Source organism: Hippocampus bargibanti, linkage group LG06, assembly GCF_051943395.1.
Source record: "Hippocampus bargibanti isolate YZ-2025 linkage group LG06, ASM5194339v1, whole genome shotgun sequence".
NCBI lineage: Eukaryota > Metazoa > Chordata > Actinopteri > Syngnathiformes > Syngnathidae > Hippocampus > Hippocampus bargibanti.
In genome coordinates this window covers 18,241,570-18,261,824 of record NC_142739.1, presented here as the reverse complement: position 1 = coordinate 18,261,824, position 20,255 = coordinate 18,241,570, and the positions used below count along the sequence as shown (strand labels likewise).

Sequence of the window (20,255 nt, the reverse complement as noted above, 5' to 3'; positions counted from 1 at the left end):
AAAATGAACCCGTTGAGCAACAATGAATCTCTGAACTAAAGTCTTTACAAATTTATGCTGAATTCTATCATCTTTTTTCAAAATGTTAATGAAGAGTAGCGTGTCTGTTACTTTAATTAGAAGAAGGTAACCTTCAAAAGTTCCTAAATATTCACTGTTGTGCCACCGGGGATGGTTAACTTGTGAAGTAAAAATGAGATGCTTTACATCCTATAAGGAGTTATTGCAGTGTTGCTATTGTGTTTAAAATTAAATGTTTAGGAATAGGTCTGATAGCGGACTGTAACAATTATGATGTGTCGTTTGAAGATTCGTCTGTGTAAGCTCTCAGTCGTGCAGGAGTGGTCCATCGATGAGAAGGTTTCTTCAGCTGTCATCTGTACAAATTTGAAGGTTTCGGACGTTTCGCCTCCTATCCAAGAGGCTTCGTCAGCGAACTAAAGTCTGACTGGCCTAAGCAGGCTGTTGTATGAACGATCCAAATTGAACCTCACCCCACCAGACCCCAACAGGTTAGGCAACATTCGTAATGCTGATGAGGTGATACCGGTGGGAGTGGGGGAAATGGGCCAGTCGTTAGTCAGGAATGTAGGAACAATCAGTGGGGCCACAGGGAGTGGTCCTCTACTACAAATTTGTACAGATGACGGCTGAAGAAACCTTCTCATCGATAGTTTGAAGATTGTATTTGTATTTAGTAAACTACCATTGATGCACTTTCTCCGATACAACTATTGCTATATTGAGAGGGGCACAACTGCATATTTGACTACTCTGAGTACTTGGAATACGTTTTCCATCCCCTTGTCCTCTGTTTGAGTTGTCTTATCTATGTCCTTGTTTACCTTCACACTTTATGACACACTCTCCCCCAGTCTGTAATTACGCTCCATTAGATCATTAAGTATACTTAATTAACAGCCGGTGGAATTCCAGTATTGGCATGCCTGCCGGAAAAGATGCTTGTCTTCATGTCTTTGAATTGTTGTTCACCCTGCTCTTAATAAGTAGTCTGGTCAAGTTTTTTCTGCAATGGCAATTCATCATATTCAGTGTGGACATTTGCCTGTTTCAGAGAAATATATCTCTAATTGGAAAGCAGAGGCTGCCACATAATTGTTGCGGGTGTTCATTTCGCTCCCTCTTTTCACTCATCATTTGTCCTCTTTCCCCACCCAGGATGACATCCCCGCACTTTATCGAGTTTGTCTGCAAGCATGATGATGTGCTGAAATGCTTTGTAAACAGGTGAGTCATTATGGGACCAAGACATACATCAGACTCTTTATCGTTGATGTAAAAAATAAGAACAGTAATCTTTTTTCCCTCACTTATTGTCTTTTTCCCATTGCTTTTTTTGTCTTTGCTCATGTGTGCTTCCACTTAATAGAAATCCAAAGATAATCTTTAACCACTTCCACTTTCTGCTGGAATGTCCTGAGCTGATGTCACGTTTCATGCATATCATTAAAAGCCAGGTAAGAAAGACACAATAAACAGACATCTTTACTTATTCCATAAAATATAACTTGAATGTGTTTTTCGATGAGAAGGTTTCTTCAGCCGTCATCTGTACAATTTTGAAGGTTTCTGATGTTTCGCCTCCTATCCAAGAGGCTTCGTCAGCGAACTAAAGTCTGACTGGTCGTATCGGCCCTATTTATATATCCCTAATGTCCAGGCATGGCGGCGCCGGACACAGCTATGATAGGTCACTACTCTCAGGTTGGGGGGAGCAGAGGACCCCTCCCTGTTGCCCCACTGATTGTTCCTACATTACATACATCCTAAACATATCAGGAGCGCACTCACTAACTGTGGGTACCCTCAGTGGTCATTTAACAAATGTCAGAAAGAAAGAATAGGGAATGAAACCAATAATTCCCAAGATACAAAAAGGAGAGGAGTAGCAGTACCTTACATTGCAGGAGTTTCTGAAAAATTACAAAGAGTCCTTTGGCAACATAAAATTCCAACTTATTTCAAACCGATAAACACGTTAAGGCGATTTTGAAAAAAATCCTAAAACGGTGAAGTTAAATGGACAAGAACTTTAAAGTACAAATCACTAAATACATCTAACTGTTTAATTTATTTTTTCATTTGATATTTCCATGACAGCTTTCCATGATGACAGGTGAGGCACTCACCTGCCTCCACTGACTGCACGTCACTGATATATATATATATATATATGCTTGTCAGTATTCAGTACTTTTTAGGTATAGATTATAATTCACCTGGGAAAATGCCTCTGTTTTAATTACTGACTTTACCCTGATGAATTTGATTTCACCTCATTCCTCTTTCGATACGCTTCACATCCCAAAACAAAAAGCTTTGCTTTACTCTTCCCACTTATAGAAGAAAGGCTCACATTATGCAAATAATGTTCTGCTTCAACACTGCATTACGGAGGAGTATTTCCCCAATGAATCTTTTAGGCTTTTGGTTGAAACCCAAAGTTCAGAGGTTTCGGTCTGGGAAAAAAATGAAATAGAAATAAAACAAAATATTTTGATTTGTTTTTTTCCCATTACTGTAGCCCTTCAAGGATCGTTGTGAGTGGTTCTACGAACATCTTCTGGCTGGACAGCCAGACTCAGACATGGTTCATCGTCCAGTCAATGAGAGTGATATTCTTCTCATCCATCGAGGTGCACACTCTAGAAATGTATTTTATGGAAGAAATATCCCAAAATAATGAAATTGTTTTGCTTTTGGACTTATCTGTTCTGACCACAGCATTTTTTTTGTAAATATATTTACATTTTATTCTAGAGTTTTGAAAATTGTGCCCTCATAAAGATAAAGCTCAGTTTTGGTTGACTCATTTATTCTTGTTGGAATTTAGTGTAGAACTGCACTGCATCACACTAAAATGTTTCTCTTCTACTGTTTACCTTCAAGAAAGGGTAATTAATTGAAACGTTATACAGTAAAGTCTCGTTATGTCGATATCGGATATATCGATAGTCCCGGTTATATCGATACTATTTCTATGCACGCACAGAGAAAATTACATGCAAACGGGGTCGGATATATCGATTTTTTCGGGCTCCCTTGAATATCGATATAACGAGACTTTACTGTACAAGCAAAGTGTTTGTTTATGTTCGTGTTAGGCTTCTGGTAATTGTGTGATGTGTGTATTTCCTCTATTTTTCTATTTCTTGTGAAACCCCTTTTATAATCCTCCAAGCAGACTCAATATTTCGGAGCAGCTGTGAGATGGTTTCAAAGTCTACCAATGAGAAACTGAAACAAGGAATTGCTGTCCGATTTCATGGCGAGGAGGGGATGGTGGGTTTTTAGATTGTAGCATTCATACAGTATTTTATTGGGTTTTGTTTCATTTGATTGAGCAAGAAAACAATGATTGACATTTTAAATTGATTAAACAACACTGATGCAGCATGGCGCGAAATCTGCCTTGTCTATTTCGTCTTGTCTATTTTACAGGGTCAGGGTGTTGTTCGTGAATGGTTTGACGTCCTTTCCAATGAGATCATCAATCCAGACTACGCTCTCTTCACTCAGTCAGCTGATGGTACACAATGTTCTGAATAACAAGCACACAATGACACCATATTTGGTCTGAATGACATATTTGTGTGCTTATTTTGTTACAGGTACCACTTTCCAGCCTAACAGTAACTCATCAGTCAACCCAGACCACTTGAACTACTTCCGATTTGCAGGCCAGATCTTGGGTTTGGCTTTGTATCACAGGCAGCTGGTTAATATCTACTTCACCCGTTCCTTCTACAAACACATCCTGGGTAAAACCATTTCTACAATATGAACATAAAAAAGTTTCTGTAGGCCATCAGACTTTTAAGATTGCAGGATCGATCCGCATTGCCTTGCTTGTTTCAAATCAACCATACAATGATTCGGCCTTGGAGGTGGAGGGGGTGACCTTAATTCCATGTGGTTCAAATAGCCTTGTGTAAGTACAACCCTCGGCTATCTCCAGATGAAACCAAATGTGATCATTAGACTCTACCTCCCAGTTGACGTCCCGCTCTCCTGAGGCAATTAACATTGTCAGGGAATGCTTAAGATTACAAACTACTGGACAGGACCAAATTCAACCCAATCCATCTCATACTTATAAAACTATAACAGAATCCTATACCATTTTTGCAGGGGTTCCAGTCTTGCAAGTGTCAGGCTTCGCCCCAATGACTGCTTATGTTATTTATACTTTGGGGCATGTTTTAGGAATTCCGGTGAACTACCAGGATGTGTCATCCATTGATCCTGAGTATGCCAAGAACCTGCAGTGGATATTGGACAATGACATCAGTGATCTGGGTCTGGAGCTCACCTTTTCTGTGGAAACAGACGTGTTTGGTGCCATGGAGGAAGTTCCACTCAAACCAGGAGGCATAAGCATTGTTGTGAGTCAAGAAAATAAGGTACAGTGAATAACCACATATACAAATAATTGTCAACCAATCTGCATACTAAAAGCAAAATGTTCTTCAAAAGTCTTCTAAAAAGGAATTTGTATTTTGGCAGTTCCCAATACTGTGTATTCATTTTCACCAGGAGATTTGACTCTATGGACATGTGGCAGGACAGTTAACTAATTCACTGCTATTCTCGAATTTATTCATGAATTGAAAATATGACATAGAGCGCCATTCCTGAATTTGTTCGTTTTTTTTTTCTTGCTGGGGTGCCGTAAAGCGCTGGTCAGACCTTTGGCAATGTCTTTTGCCTTCCACAAGGGGGCAGAATTTACATTTGCTCCATGTTAGCGCTTTGTTCCAGCTTCAGCTGATGTTAAAGCACTATATAACCAATATGTATGTATTGCATTGTATTTTGGACAGCCACCCTCATTTCAAGCTCAGATATCTCCAGACTCATGTAATTTAGGAATTAACTCTTTTTTGTGATGAAAGAAATTAAAGTTTCTTACGCTGCATTGAATGTTTATATAGTCCTAAAATTCAATACATGTATTATGTGGGTCCTGGAATTTGAGTGACAATGAAAAAAAATCCTGGCACTGGAGTGGACATGTTTTTCCACGTCTGGCGGTGGTTGAGTTAATCAAAGTGTTTTTTTAATTAATTACTTCAAAATACTAAATGAGAGAAACTGGAAGGATAAGAAATTCAGTTATTCTTCACTTATGCAGTGGGGTCTAATTCTAATTATATGATGGATGTGAGGTGCTGTTTTTGTTTTCAGTGTTTGAGTTATCATAAAGGGTTTACGTTAATGAATTCAAGATTTATACAAATTTGTTTTATATCAAATAATTTTGAAGTAGGTCTTTTGTCAATGTTGGTATTCTTTGTTAGGAACACTTGAACACATTAAAAAAAAAATAATACATTCAGTGTTAGAATAAAACTTGGAGGTGATGATCAAAGACTATTTCCCCATGTCAATTCAGTACAACGGCAGTACCACTTTCTTTCTCTTGATGGCACTGTATTATCAAGTACGAGCTGTGGAAAGTAAGTGGTGACAACCAGCCTTTTGTCTTTCACCTGTCTATGTACATTTCCCAAAGAATTTAATCTTTGTATGTGGGTGTCTATCTGTATGTGTGTGCATGCCAGGCTGAGTATGTCCAGCTGGTGACAGAGCTGAGAATGACACGAGCCATCCAGCCTCAGATAAACGCCTTCTTGCAAGGATTCCACACATTCATCCCGGCCTCACTAATTCAGCTTTTTGATGAATACGAATTGGTAAGTGGTTGTCCTTGAGTCTTTTATTCTATTCTGCTCATCTTTTACAGTTGCTATTTTCCTTGTTCGAACCCCTTTGCTTTGCTGGCTTGTCCCACCTGCCTCTGATGTAGGGACTGATTAGCCATGCTTGGGGGTGGAAATAGGAGACTGAGGTCACCTTGAAGCCCCACCTCCTTATTTAGCTCTATCAGATGTTTGTGTGTCGGCAGATTTAGTGTTCCCACTCACAGATGGATCAATTGTATTATTGCACCCTGCGTTTGTTAGACACACCTTAGTCACGCTGTCATTTCTCCTCTCCAAAGTATTGACTGTGAAACCTGTTCTATATTTCCACAGCACAGAATGCACCTGAATGCAGTACTAACGTATGTTTGTTTGAAACAACTCGTGAGGTCTTATTCAGCATTTGTTGAATTCCGATGGCAAACGACCAAATGCATTACATTGATGTTTATCGATTCCCAAATATTTTTAGCGTATGATTACGACCAGGAACACACACAGAGTGCAATTTATTTGTTGTAACCTCTTTATTTCACTGCACCTACCAACATACGAGATGCACCTACCAACATACGAGATGCTGAGGACATTCCATCCATTTTCCAGACCGCTTTATCCTCATTAGGGGGAGGGCGCGCGGGGGGGGGGGGGGGGGGGGGGGGGTACTGAAGCCTATCCCAGGTATCTTCAGGCACAAGGCGGGGGACACCCAGAATTGGTTGCCAGCCAATCACAGGGCACACAGAGACAAACAAAACATTCAATGTCCCATTCATACCGAGATTCAATCAGCCTTCCATGCATGTTATTGGAATGTGGGAGGAAACCGGAGAAACCCCATGCGGGCCCAGGCAGAACATGTAAACTCCACCCAGGGAGGCCAGACCGGCTGTTGAACTCACGACCTCTGCACTGTGATGCCGGCGTGCTAATCACTCGACTACTGGGCCGCCCCCTGCTGAGAATATTGTATCTGTTAAATATTGGTCAAACAATTACTAGCGGTGTGGGTCACGTATGCCAGATGGTGCTAGAGGGATTATTGGTCACGAGAGAGCGTAATATCATATGATGGTAAATTGTAAATGATCAATTACCAAGCGATTATCTACCTCGGGTACTCAAATGACTTCATACTGTTACCTCATTCACCTATTGACTACAAACCATTAGGAGCAACTTTGGATTCAGTATCATGCTCGATTACACTTTGACGTGGTCACGATGGCCAGGGATCAAACCACCAACCTCTAGGTTGGGTAATGACCATTCTACCACTGATCTTTGCCACCCCGGATTTGGAAAATATTGCAGTTGGCTGCTAAATATTTCATGTTGTAGCCACACGCTACTCAAAGCCAGCTGGGATAGGCTGCAGCACACCTGCGACCCTCAACGAGGATAGGCGGTTTGGGCGGTGGATGGATGGATGGGTGGGTTGGGTGGTTCGGTAGGTCGGTGGCTGGATGGATGGAATGTGCTTAAATTGCAAAAACATTCTTTGGGTTCCCACAGTGGGACACAATCCTCAAAATGATATTTTTTGACAACTGATGCCCGAAATTGGCTGCTTCCTCGCTGGTCTGAGAACATTTTTTTTTCAATTGATCAAAATGCAGTCGCTGTGACTTTAAGAAGTAATTTTTCCTCTGCATTCATTCAAGGTTTCTGATTGGACATATGCCATTCTTGATATTTGTATTGTACAAGCAAATCTGAAAACACGTGAAGGAGATTTATCCGTCTCTCCTCTTCTCTGAGCAGATTCTCTGAATATGTTTTGCTCATGTAAAGATTGGATTGGATTGGATTGGATTGGATTGGATTTGCCTTTATTAGTCTCGCAGTGGAGAAATTTACATTTCACAGCAGCAAAGTTATGAAAGAAATGAAAGTAGAAAAGCAAAACACAGGAGCTGCTGGAAAGGCAGCCACTCTCGCGGCGCCGTCTTGAAGTCAAAAGAACAAAAAAAAACTAAATAACAAATAATATGACAACACAAAGACACAGAGAGACATTCATTCTTAAGCACTTTCTGTACCCTCTTTGTCCTGCAACATGGGCAGAGCATCACAGGAATACACAGTGGCATACCTCTGCTATGGCTATGGTTTTTGCGTGCTTTGTAGTATTAATAATCCAGATATTGATTTGTGATGCTGCGGTTTGTGACACAATGCCTGAATGTCATTTCTGCAACTTATTGTTGCTTTTGTGAACAGCACATCCTGATGAGCTGTACATCTTATCCTTGATTCACATATCTCTAATAGTGAATGTTTATTTTCTCCATAAATACATAAATGGCTATGACATATTACAGGCGATTGTACTTTCCATACAAGCAGGTACTCACCATGTAAAACAAATTTCCATCACTGCATGTTGTGCGTATGTGCAGGAGCTCCTCTTATCAGGGATGCCAGAGATTGATGTGCAGGATTGGGTCAGAAACACTGAGTACACTAGCGGCTACGACCCTCAGGAGCCAGTCATCCAGGTGAACTTTATTTACTACCGCGTCTTGGACTGATTTGATGGAAAATATCCTATACTTGTTCTGGACATCTACGTTTCTACCTGTAGGCCCACTGTTTGTACACGTTCAAGTGAAATATAACGTTTATGCTGTTAGACTTGTGTTTTCATCAGTACTGAACCATATTTGCAATTTTATCTACATGCTCACCACCTGCACTTGTTCATTTTGAACGGAGAGCGAAGTTTAATAATACTAACACATTTCATCAATAAGCAGCGGCAGCCACGCGCGCCGGCGTTCACTCAACCCGGAAGTAACTCAAATAGATAGGTAGCTAGCTAGATATAAAAATCATAATGCCCCCCCCCCCCCCCCAATGCTTTGTGCAAGCAATGTCCCTCGCTAGCAGAGTCGAGTATCGAGCACAACTGCAAATGTGACAGGATGATGACTTTTCACTCATTCATTTGGCCGCATCTCCGTGTCAGTGGTTCGCCATCCCTGCTTCCTAGCATCCGAAGCCCTCCGGTGCTCCCCGAAAGGGGCGGCAAGGCTCCTGGCTGTGGCTGGAGAAATGGGGCCTGACCAGCGGGTCATGTAATCATAAAAAATAAATGTACCCAAGCTTTATTCTTTTTGTACGTATGGCCTTTTCAATAAGGTTCACTGTTGTTGAAAACCACTATTATGTTTATTGCTTTATTTTTCTGACTTTGGCAGGCGGCTCTGTCTCGCTTGTGGAAAATCAGGAAATTGGCATGTGGAGCAGAGTGCCTTACTGCATCACGGCCAATCAGATAACAGTGATGACGCAGCCACAGACAGCGGATGTTTTAGAATGGCCCAATACAGCCGATGCTTAAGAACCATCTTCGAGATGCTTCTCTGAAAACTGGCTCTTCTGCAATCGCTTGGCAACAACAACATGGGGCACCTGGGCAAGATCAGTAGCCCAGTAGCCTGTTTGCAAAATAGCTCACCGATGAATTAAAACAGAAGAACAATGTTAACATTTCTTTATTTAAATCAAATATGTTACATATATCCAAATGTAGCTGTTTTTTTTTTGTTATTGTTGAAAAAATACATTTTAGGCACTGTTATGTCATTTCAGTGGTATTTTTGGTCACGATTATGATTTCGGCCCATCCCGAGTCAGTATATGTTGGATCCTTTACGAGTCTGTGTGTGCACCACATTGCTGTTGTCAAAATCAACACAAGGCTAACAATACTGTCTGTTGTCATACACAGTGGTTTTGGAAAGTTGTGCAGCAACTAACGCTGGAAGAACGGGTTCTCATGCTTCAATTTGTCACTGGAAGGTTTGTCTGCACCCCTGACCCTTGTCTGTTCAGAACATTGTTTTAGATTCTTTTTTAGGAATGCTCTTGTCCCACTTTCATCCTTCACTATCAGTTCCAGAGTTCCTCATGGCGGCTTTGCTTATTTGATGGGAGGCAGCGGTTTACAGAAGTTCACTATTGCTGCAGTGCCATACACCTCTAACCTCCTACCTACCTCCAGTACTTGGTAAAAGCCTTGCACTTCTTTTCACCCCAGTCGACTTTTATGTTGAACAATGTGTGAATCTGTTTTAACAGGGTTACATTCCTACAATGGCTGCAGCCTATTTACTGATTGCTCAAGTCCCCTTAAAAAATAAATTCCTTTTTGAGATAATCCCCATGCACAAGTCAAGCTAAAAGAAAATTTGTGACTGTAATTTCTGGATTCTCAAATGCTGCATTTCAACATAAAAAGAAATGTGTAAAATTATACTGCAGGATCCACAATATAAAGTGGAATATTTGCAAAGAAACATCTCACAAAGATGTTTTTAAAAATACAAAAAAAACAACGTTTGAATTACCTTTTACACTGGTTAACATTGTTTTTCCCCCTCCAAACAAGTTGAACACTGAGATCAGGGTCCAGGAGGGCTACCGTCCTGCATGTCCCGCAAGTCTCCCTGTAGCAACACAATTCAACAACAATTCAAATGAGCAGGTTCAATGTCAGGCATCCACAGAGCTTGCTGATGATCTGATCACTTGAATCAGGTGTGCTGCAACAGGGAGACTTGGAAAACATGCAGGACAGCAGCCCTCCAGGACCAGATTTGGACCATCCTGACTGAGATGCCTTCCATAAAAGTTACTGTGCGCACATCATTTACACATTTGAATTAATTTTGCTCAAAGACTAAAAGTCAGGTTGTTGTCAGCTTTTTTTTTTAATTTATTACAAATGAAGGGTCTCAGTGGTCCAGTGGTTATCACGTCGACCTCACAGTGCTGAGGTCGCCGTTCTATCCGGCCCCCCTGGATGAAGTTTGCACGTTGAAACCTGAATTTTCAGTTTGTTGGCTAGGATAGGCAACCCCGGTGACCTTTGTGAGGGTTAAGTGGATCTGAAATGTTTGTTTTATTTTTAACATACATTCTCTACCCCATAGGCCTACATTTTGCCTTTTGTCAAAAATAAAAGAAAAATCTATCTTTAAAACAATCTGCCATTGATTTACTCGAAGTTGTATTAAGCAAAAACAGAAGCAATATCGTTTACTTCGTTTGGATATTGTTGAGTACTAAAAATGGATATGCTCATTTAAGCATGCAAGTATTCCAGTTATATGTCCCTTCATAGTCTACAAATGCAAGATTTACCCAATTAATCCATTGAATCAAGACCATCAACTCATCTCTTTTGTGGTAGCGTGTAATCATCAGCATCTTTCTTCACTTTTACACATGCAGTTATTTGATTCCAAATACATTATAAATGCATGATGTATTCAATAAACACCCGTCTGCAATTATAACGATCTGCCAGAAGCTGTGGACTGGGCCCAAGCTTAGTACAAGAAGTGTAGGGCGGAGTGGGGGGTGGAAGGAGAGATTTGAGTCACTCCGTGCATCTTATTCATCCATCCATCAATTTTCAACCGCTAATCATGGGTCGGGTCACAGGGGCAATAGCTTTAACAGGAAAGCCCAGACGACCCTCTTCCCCTTTGCCCACATACAACCTGACCCCGGATAAGCAGCAGATAGATGCTTTTGTTTTTAAATAAGCATTGTAAAATATGGATATATGGACATACTATTTTTTGAGTGATGGGGTGTTCTTCTGGACAGATAAGAAACACCAGTCGCCCTCCAGTTGCCTATACACGTAACATCCGATTTACAACCGGCTCGACTTGCGACCACCCGTACTTACGGCCACTTTCCGACTACGGGTGGCACTGCTACGGTGGGAGCCTGGCAACGCCGTTGAGATTTGCAGCGTGTTTGCGATGCATTTGATATTATAAAGATAAAGATGGTCTTCTTGTTTAGATCGAACAAGTAGGATGTCAAAGGACCATATGTAGCGTTGTGGCTGCATTGCCAGAACCTCTTCTGGCTTCTCCGTTAGCAGGGAGAGATTTATCATCAGCGCGCATGCGTGGGAAGCCGTGCGTATTTGGGTCAGCAGAAAGCATGTGCGCCGACACAGTAATAAAAATTCTCTCATCTCATCTCATTTTCCGTACCGCTTATTCCTCATTAGGGTTGCGGGGGTCGCTGGAGCCTATCTCAGCTGTCTTCGGGCACGAGGCGGGGTACACCCTGAATTGGGCACACAAAGACATACAACAGTCACTCTCACACTCACACCTAGGGACAATTTGGAGTGGTCAATCTGCCTGCCATGCATGTTTTCGTGGGAGGAAACCGGAGGACCCGGAGAAAACCCACGCGGGTCCGGGGAGAACATGCAAACTCCACACAGGGAGGCCGGACCGAGATGCGAACCGGCGGCCTCTGCACTGTGAAGCCGGTGTGCTAACCACTCGGCTACCGGGCCGCCTGTAATAAAAATTGATAATGCGAAATATAAAATGATAAAAATGACGATAACATTTATAAGATTTATCATTGAACTGTAAACAGTTTGGTATATACGTAATAGTATTCAATAGAAAACGTTGTTTAATAACAACAGACATCGTATACAATCCTGTCGTATAAAACTCGCGTCGGCCATTTTGAATGCATTTCGACCTCTGCACTGTGAAGCCGGTGTGCTAACCACTCGGCTACCGGGCCATCTGTAATAAAAATTGATAATGCGAAATATAAAATGATAAAAATGACGATAACATTTATAAGATTTATCATTGAACTGTAAACAGTTTGGTATATACGTAATAGTATTCAATAGAAAACGTTGTTTAATAACAACAGACATCGTATACAATCCTGTCGTATAAAACTCGCGTCGGCCATTTTGAATGCATTTCGACCTCTGCACTGTGAAGCCGGTGTGCTAACCACTCGGCTACCGGGCCGCCTGTAATAAAAATTGATAATGCGAAATATAAAATGATAAAAATGACGATAACATTTATAAGATTTATCATTGAACTGTAAACAGTTTGGTATATACGTAATAGTATTCAATAGAAAACGTTGTTTAATAACAACAGACATCGTATACAATCCTGTCGTATAAAACTCGCGTCGGCCATTTTGAATGCATTTCGACTTACGGCCGTTTGACTTACGACCATTTTGTCGGAACAAAACCCGGTCGTAAGTCGGATGTTACCTGTATGGTGCTATGATCTGAGTTTTACCATTTTAACCGTATTTCCTTGACATGTCTCCCACTTCCAGTATCAACATGCTGAAACTGCCCGAATACCCTACCCAGGAGATCCTGAGAGACCGCCTCTTGGTAGCGCTGCATTGTGGGAGCTATGGGTATACTATGGCATAAATATCAGTTGTGCTGCTTGAAGCGTCTGCAAAGTCATGAACTCTTTCTCCTCCAGACAGTCTTTTCACTGTTTTTATTCACTCGCCAAAATAAAAAGGGATGTCCAAATTTGTTGAGAAACAAAAGTTGCAGTAGCACATCAGATTGAAAAGAGGAGAGCTGAGTTGCCTCCGGAATCCCTCCATCCTCAGTCCTGCCTGAACTGTCTACCCCTTTGGATCATGCCTTCTTGTATGTTTTTGTTGTTTTTTTTTTTTACACATTGACACTGATCCAAATGTTTTGTGATGGAGTTGTAATATAAAACATGTATTGATGAGACAGCATGTTGCACATGCACTGTCCATTTTGAACATACATGCTAAAAATAGGTTTGATACTTCAGAGTCAACTTTCTGTTTTAACTCAGATAAAATATGCAGCTCAACAGGTAGTGTCAAATTAATGTCCACATAGTTATGAAGATTGCCAGTTTAACTGCCCTACATTAGGTGGTATTGTGCAAGTAAAGTTAACTTTCAAATGTTGATCAAGGGAAATGCATGTGTATAGCCCTAAATCATGGGAGAGTGTCAAAGGGATTCACATGTCCATAGTTGACAAATATTGACAACACTCCCTGATCTTAACCAATAGGAAGACAAGGAAAAACAAAGCAAAAACACATCTGGGAAAAAAAATGAATTAGAAATCTTGAGAAGGGGCCGAAAAATGAGTGAGAAACCTTGAGAAAGGACCACAGATTGGGTAATCCTCCATGCAGCATGACCAAGCCGCAAAGAATGGCAACCTACAATACAACAGGATGCTCTCCAATTTTAGTAAAAATAATGTAATATAAGAGCCAATTTAATAAGATCAAGTTCTACAAGAAAACACCTTTGGAGAAGTGGGTCCTCAAAACACGGCCTAGGTTTTTATAGCAGCAACCTCAATCTTCTCCAAACTAGTCAATGAAGAATCTGCATGGCAACATCAAACCATTGTCACATTGCCCCCCCCCCCCCACCCCCACCCCCAGGCTGGTCCAGGAGGAGGGCGTTGGAAAAAGACAAGCAGTGACACTCAAAACAGGCCAAGATGTAGTTCAACCAAATTCAAATAATTCTCAAATTGAGTTAAGACATTTCAACTAAGGTGGCGTGATTGTGAAGTAAAAGAATTGTGTGTCAACCACAAATTTGCCAAAGTATTTCTTTTGGATCAAATAGTAATTAGCACATTTTACTGTTTCGATCAAATCAACAATAAAAACGCCAGGAACAGAAAATAAACCAAGTCCTTTCAAATTAAAAAAAGAAAACAAACATCACTTAGTGTTTTACTCATTTGTTCTAATCCTCCTTGAAACCAGGCAGACTTTTTATTAGTTTCATTAGCAATCCTGTGATTAATTTAGTTCTTATCTTGTCGAAAGCTGCTGAAGAAAGCAAGCACGATTAGAGCAAAGGAATTAAATGTGTTTGAAAACGATGTGTTTGCCTAAAGCTGCACTTACTTGATCCATTCAATGCTCTGGCGAGAAAATGTCTTTTTTTAGCGTAAGTTTTCACCACAGCCACAGACTGAGGGTAGCAGGAACATTAATCAGATATTGCCACTATACCCAGTACAATATGCCTGTCGGACGTCTCGTGCACTAAGCATATATTTGCATGTTACCAACTTTTCCCTCACAAATACAAGTTTGATATATCCTCATACCATTGTATCCAGTTAGAGGTGAAAGTAAAGCAACATAAAATGTCTTGATTTTTTCAGGCAAGTGTTAAAATGCAGTGGTGGGCCGTCAGGGCCAGCAAGGACTTCTCTGCTGGCCTAACATAATCAGACATCATTATCATAATAATAAAAGTCAATTTCATTAAAAAAGTATTTTTTCTAAATATATATATAATTATCCTACATACTGTTTTCTTGATGTTATATTATATCCATTTTGTTATGCTCCTTTCAGTGTTGTAGTTTTAGGTCAAAGTTTTTAATCCAATCAGAATTCAGCTAGTTTGTGTCGCCAGGCTGTATGAAATCTGACCGACGCCTTCAGAATCAACAGTGAGGGCGTCTGTGCGCAGTACATGAACGGGCACAATTAGTTGATATACAGTTGCAATAGCCAATCAGATCACGAGTTGGCACAGTAAGGCCAGCTAGAGGGCCTCGCGTTGAACCTGACGTACGCGTCCTGTGATTGGATATTCACTTTACCTCAGCCTTCAGCGGAGGCAGCGCTATGCAAATCAACCAAGCTGACAACAGATCAGACCCGGAAACTTTAGCAGAAAAACCTTTAGCAGAAAGTATATCTACTCGCTTTTTTAACCCACAATGGCTGAAGGAGAGGACAACTCGCTGTCGCATGAAGGTAAGCCTATTCTCAAGAACAAATGAAAAAGATTTGTTTACTTTTATTTTCAACAAATGACATTTTGTAATTTAGCGTAAAATCTTGTTAAAGATTGCATATTCTTGGTGGACTTAATAAAACTTTTTGGACAAATGATTTTAAATTTCCTTTTATTTTTAAGTGTTTGCAGTATCACGTATAGTGACAAATTCTAATTGCTGATGCAGATTTATTGATGTGTAATTGCTCTGGAAAATAGCCTGTGTCGGTTAAGGTGATGCCACGCCCAGTACTGCGTGCGTGTGCTTTTATAAATGATATCTCCAGCCGTTGTGTCATAAATTATGGTATTACGAGGGATATTTGTTCAAGTCGGACTAAGCAGGACTTCACTGAAGGCCTAGGTGTGAAATGCACGGACCGCCACTGTTCAAATGAATATTGTTTCCCCAACACCATTCTATTTTGGCTGCAGTTGCAAAACAAAGAGTTGAATTGAAGTTTCCATTGTTTTCTGAAGAATGATTGCTGAAGACAACATGATTTATGAAGAACAACATAACAGTAATAACACAGCCAGACCTCTGGAAGCCATGTGTGAAGAAGGAAATTTGGCTTTTGTGAGCTTAACAGTATGAAAATCCCCGAGATGAAGCTGGAAAAAAGGTTGCTGCAAGATCAATAGGACATGTCAGCAGCCTATAGCCCTGTTAAGGCACCCTCAGGACCAGCCGAAGAAGAGTGTGGGGGTGATTGTGGCGGCCCTGCTTGCTCCACAAGGGGCAACATCACAACCAATGTCAAACAGAGATGGAGAGATTTCAAACCCAGAAACATGAATATCGCTTTGAACCGCCGACCCCTGCAACAAGCTCCAATACTGATGTTTATTCATGAGTCTGAGACAAGGCCAACACAAAATGGACACACACACAAAACGCACGATAGAGTATAGTTAATCTACACTTTAATGGTTTTACCCTTTCATAATTCTCGAGGCAAACAAGAAAAAAAAAGAATAAAAGGAGAATGACCTTGACTATACCCTGGCCTCTCCTTAGAGGTCAAATAGCCTCAAAAGAAGTGGAGGTGGACGCATGCATGAAGAACATAACTTGGTTTTTTTTTTTTCTCCAAATCTGCTCTCCTGGAATCAGGTTAGACACTAGAACACATGTTGGACTGACACATAACTTTTTTTTTCATGACAGTTTTTACATTGTGCTCTAAAATTGTTCATTTGAGTATTTGCACAAGTAATGGCATATAAACTATCTCAGGGGAGCAACACACTATGGGAAATACAACAAGGTATATGTACCGTATTTTCCAGTTTATAAGGTGCACCTGAATATAAGGCGCACCCCCAATGAATGGTGTATTTTCCAACTTTTTTTCACACAGATGCTCCCCAGCTTACGAATTTGAGTTACAACAAAACCGTACACACGAACATTTTTGCGGGAACTCTATGTCGAAAAATGTTTGGACAGAGATGCTGTAAGTTAGATTGTTTATTGCATCCTTTCATCACTTTGCTGCTGTGAAATGTAAATTTCTCCACTGTGAGACTAATAAAGGCATATCCAATCCAATCCATGCGTATTTCTGGTCGAGCTCGCTCGCAATTGCCTGGGTACTGTGCTTCACGCACGCACACAGACACATTGGAGGTTTCAAGCGCTGCATGTTTATGCGACAGTCACCAAGGCTGTCCAATCAGTGCCCAACAAGGTATATTTACTGTATTTTCCAGTGTATAAGGTGCACCGCAATATAAGGCGCACCCCTTATATTGCCAACGACTGAAGTATTGCCAATGAGTTCAGGCCCCGATGCGCTGAGCTCGCTGAGGATTGGGTGCGTAGAGTATGTGCATGGGGAGGCAATCCCTCTTCCCAATTGACGCTCCAGGAGAACGTGATGCATAAGTAAGTACTTCCCCATTCAGTGCTTGACTTAAACATATATACCATACAAAATATAGCACTGAAATTAATGACTAAATTCACCTATAGTCATTAGACTAAAGAAGACTTTAGAACGACCGCTCGGAACATATCCCCTTCGTAAGGTGGGGAGTGAGTGCCTGTATAAGGCGCACCAGAGTAGAAGGCGGACTTTCAATGAATGATAAAAGTTTTTCAAATATAATATATGAATATATGTGTTCCAAATATAAGGCACACTACATTATAAGGTGCTACAGTAGAGCCTGGGGTTACGTTTTAGACTGTATGGAGTTGGTGGTTGCTGACAGTCGTTGCGAGACCTCTTGTGGCTCAATATAACTTCACATATAAGGTGCCCGTCTGTATAACGTGCAGGGTCATCTTTTGAACAAAATGAAGGCTTTTGAATGTGACTTACACATCGGAAAATACACTACATTCAACCATTTTCTGATCCGCTTGTCAAAGTCTATGCCGGCCGTCTTTGGGTAGTCAGCAGGGAACACACTGAACTAGTTTCCAGCCAATGTCAAGGAAACTGATATTTGTCCAAATATAAATCTCATTGCTAACAACAATGGGCATAAAGTACACTTTATCGTGTTTTGCATGATGAAATATGTTTTTTTAATATATCATGCTACACATGTGTTGTCCCCTTTTAGTTTGATGAATACAGAACGGATTGGCTTTCAAGTACACTTAAAAATTGCAAGGCTTTCCTGTATGAATTGGAACCTCGGTCGACAAATGTAATTCATTCCAAGACTTTTGAAATGAATAGAAATGGAATTTATCCATCCTAGCCCCTGAGACACAGCTTGCTGTCTTTACGTTTTTATTTTAATTCATGTTTGGTCTAATAAGGAATACAGTACATTATAGAAAGAATAGAAAACATGTTATAATGAAGAAATGGGGTCTCTCCGGGTATTCTGCCCCCAGTAATTGCATTACAATGCAGCACAGTGCCCCTAGTGGTGGAAATAATTAAAACCACTCAAAAAGTTGTGGAGTAGCCATTTTGAAATACAACAGTGGATAGGTGTGATCACATCCATGTCCATCCTCTTTCTTTTGACTTGTTCAGGCAAAATCTTTTTACAAGAAAGACTTCCATAAAAGACTTCCTGCGATTGGCTGGCAACCAATTCAGGGTGTCCCCCGCCTCGTGCCCGAAGACAGCTGAGATAGGCATCAGCACCCCCCGCGACCCTAATGAGGAATAAGCGGTACGGAAAATAGATGGATTGATGGACTTCCATAAAAATACTAAACGGTGGATTCTCATCTTTGTGTTTTGAAAGACTTCCATAAAAATACTAAACGGTGGATTCTCATCTTTGTGTTTTTTATTGAAAGATTGTTAGGCTCGCTGTCTACACAACAACATATGGTTAGAGCAGAAGATCGCATAAACTAAAAACTAGATTTACCAGCATCCGGGTTATTTCAGCACACCCAGAGTTGTTTTCTTTTGTGTTATCCCATGTAAGTCAAAAAGTCCATTACTGCTCAAAGCTATAGTCTTATTTTTGAATAGCACATCATTACATATGACACAGATCGGTTTCCATCGTCAACCTCCATTCATAGGAATGCTTGTCTCCAGCTCTGTTTCTTACACCGGCCACAAAGGTCACTGCCTCATGAAAAAAAACAAATAATAATGTGTTGTTGCTTTTCCCCTCAGCCAGACAGCTTGAGTTGACAGAACCGATTACATAGAAACCTTTGTATTTGAGAGGAGATTTGCAATGGCGCAGGGAACTGAGAGCACAAACAACTGCCTCCTAAACTGATAAAAGGAACTGTTTGTTTTGTTGAGAAAAACTCTGCTGTGTGGCTTTGGGATAAAGATGGCCTCAACCAACTTGAAGAACCAAGAAAACTGTTGGTAAATGCCACACATGAGGATTCACACTTCCACAACCACGTCATGAATGTGTAGGTAGTGCGACAAAATTCACCAGACTTCATTGAAGGCAACGTGGCTTTATTTCCCACTGAGTGAGGTGAGAATGTGAGTGGGAATGGTTGTACGCCTCTTCAGGCCAATAATATGTGCAATCCGACCGACTGGCGACCAATTCAGTATGTAGTTTGCCTTTCGCCCAAAGTCAGCTAGGATAGGCTCCAGCAATCCTTGGCCCTAAATCAGGGGTCTCAAACTCAATTTACCCGGGGGCCGCTGGAGGCAGAGTCTGGGTGAGGCTGGGCCGCATCAGGATTTCCACAAGAAAAGCACAGATAAAACATTCCAATGTTCTCAAAAAAATTTTTATAACACACAAAAAATGAATTAAATGAATGAATGGAAAAAAATGAATACAAACTAAATTAACGAGTAATAAATAAATAAATAAAATAATTATAATAATCATAAGGCAGATACAGATGACTGAAAAAACACAGGAAAATTTATTATTTGAAATAAAGTTTCAAATATCTGTATCTTCTCTTGCCTACTTGTCCAGCTCCACACTCTAGTTTCATTCATATCAATCATGCGGGCCGCACTAACATTAATCTTTCATATCAAGGCGGGGCGCAAAATGCTCCTTACCAATTGCACGAGCACGCTTACCTGGCTTGCAGATGTACGGGGGTTATTTGTTAAAGGAGGAACAACTTGATCAATTTGTTAAGTCTTTTTCACAAGTCATATAAAAACATGTGACGGGTGTCACAACAGTGACTGTCTTCATCTCCACGATGCTGCTGTATTAATGAAGACGAGACGCGTGGATGTGTCTTTTTATTTATTTTATTTCTGCAACACAGTATGGCAGAAGGGATGGGTGAAGTCGCATGGGTTTCGTCTTGTGATTAACCTGAATCTCCTCGAGATTGTTCTGGAAACTATGGGCGGGACATAGTGCCACACTGTGCGCCGTTGCGTCACTTCCTTCATAATTTAATAATCTAAGTGCACAACTCCGTTACATACAGACATTATCATAATAACTATGGAACCG

At 40.8% G+C, this 20,255-nt stretch overlaps 1 protein-coding gene across 3 annotated transcripts in view; it reads left to right on the top strand.

The window, feature by feature from the left end:
* The window catches only part of hace1 (HECT domain and ankyrin repeat containing E3 ubiquitin protein ligase 1), a 31,257-nt gene extending 15,298 nt beyond the window's left edge, over window positions 1–15,959 (top strand). Inside the window, exons 14-25 of one of the 3 annotated variants that reach the window (XM_088998249.1) lie at window positions 1,180–1,248; window positions 1,391–1,478; window positions 2,546–2,657; window positions 3,206–3,303; window positions 3,463–3,550; window positions 3,633–3,782; window positions 4,228–4,424; window positions 5,586–5,717; window positions 8,129–8,227; window positions 9,463–9,533; window positions 9,628–9,741; window positions 12,876–15,959. In XM_088998249.1, the coding sequence (XP_088854375.1) occupies window positions 1,180–1,248; window positions 1,391–1,478; window positions 2,546–2,657; window positions 3,206–3,303; window positions 3,463–3,550; window positions 3,633–3,782; window positions 4,228–4,424; window positions 5,586–5,717; window positions 8,129–8,227; window positions 9,463–9,533; window positions 9,628–9,741; window positions 12,876–12,978 (1,321 nt within the window). In that variant the 3' untranslated portion in view covers window positions 12,979–15,959. The other 2 variants (XM_088998247.1, XM_088998248.1) reach the window with 2 other exon arrangements.
* Window positions 15,960–20,255: the final 4,296 nt, after the last annotated feature.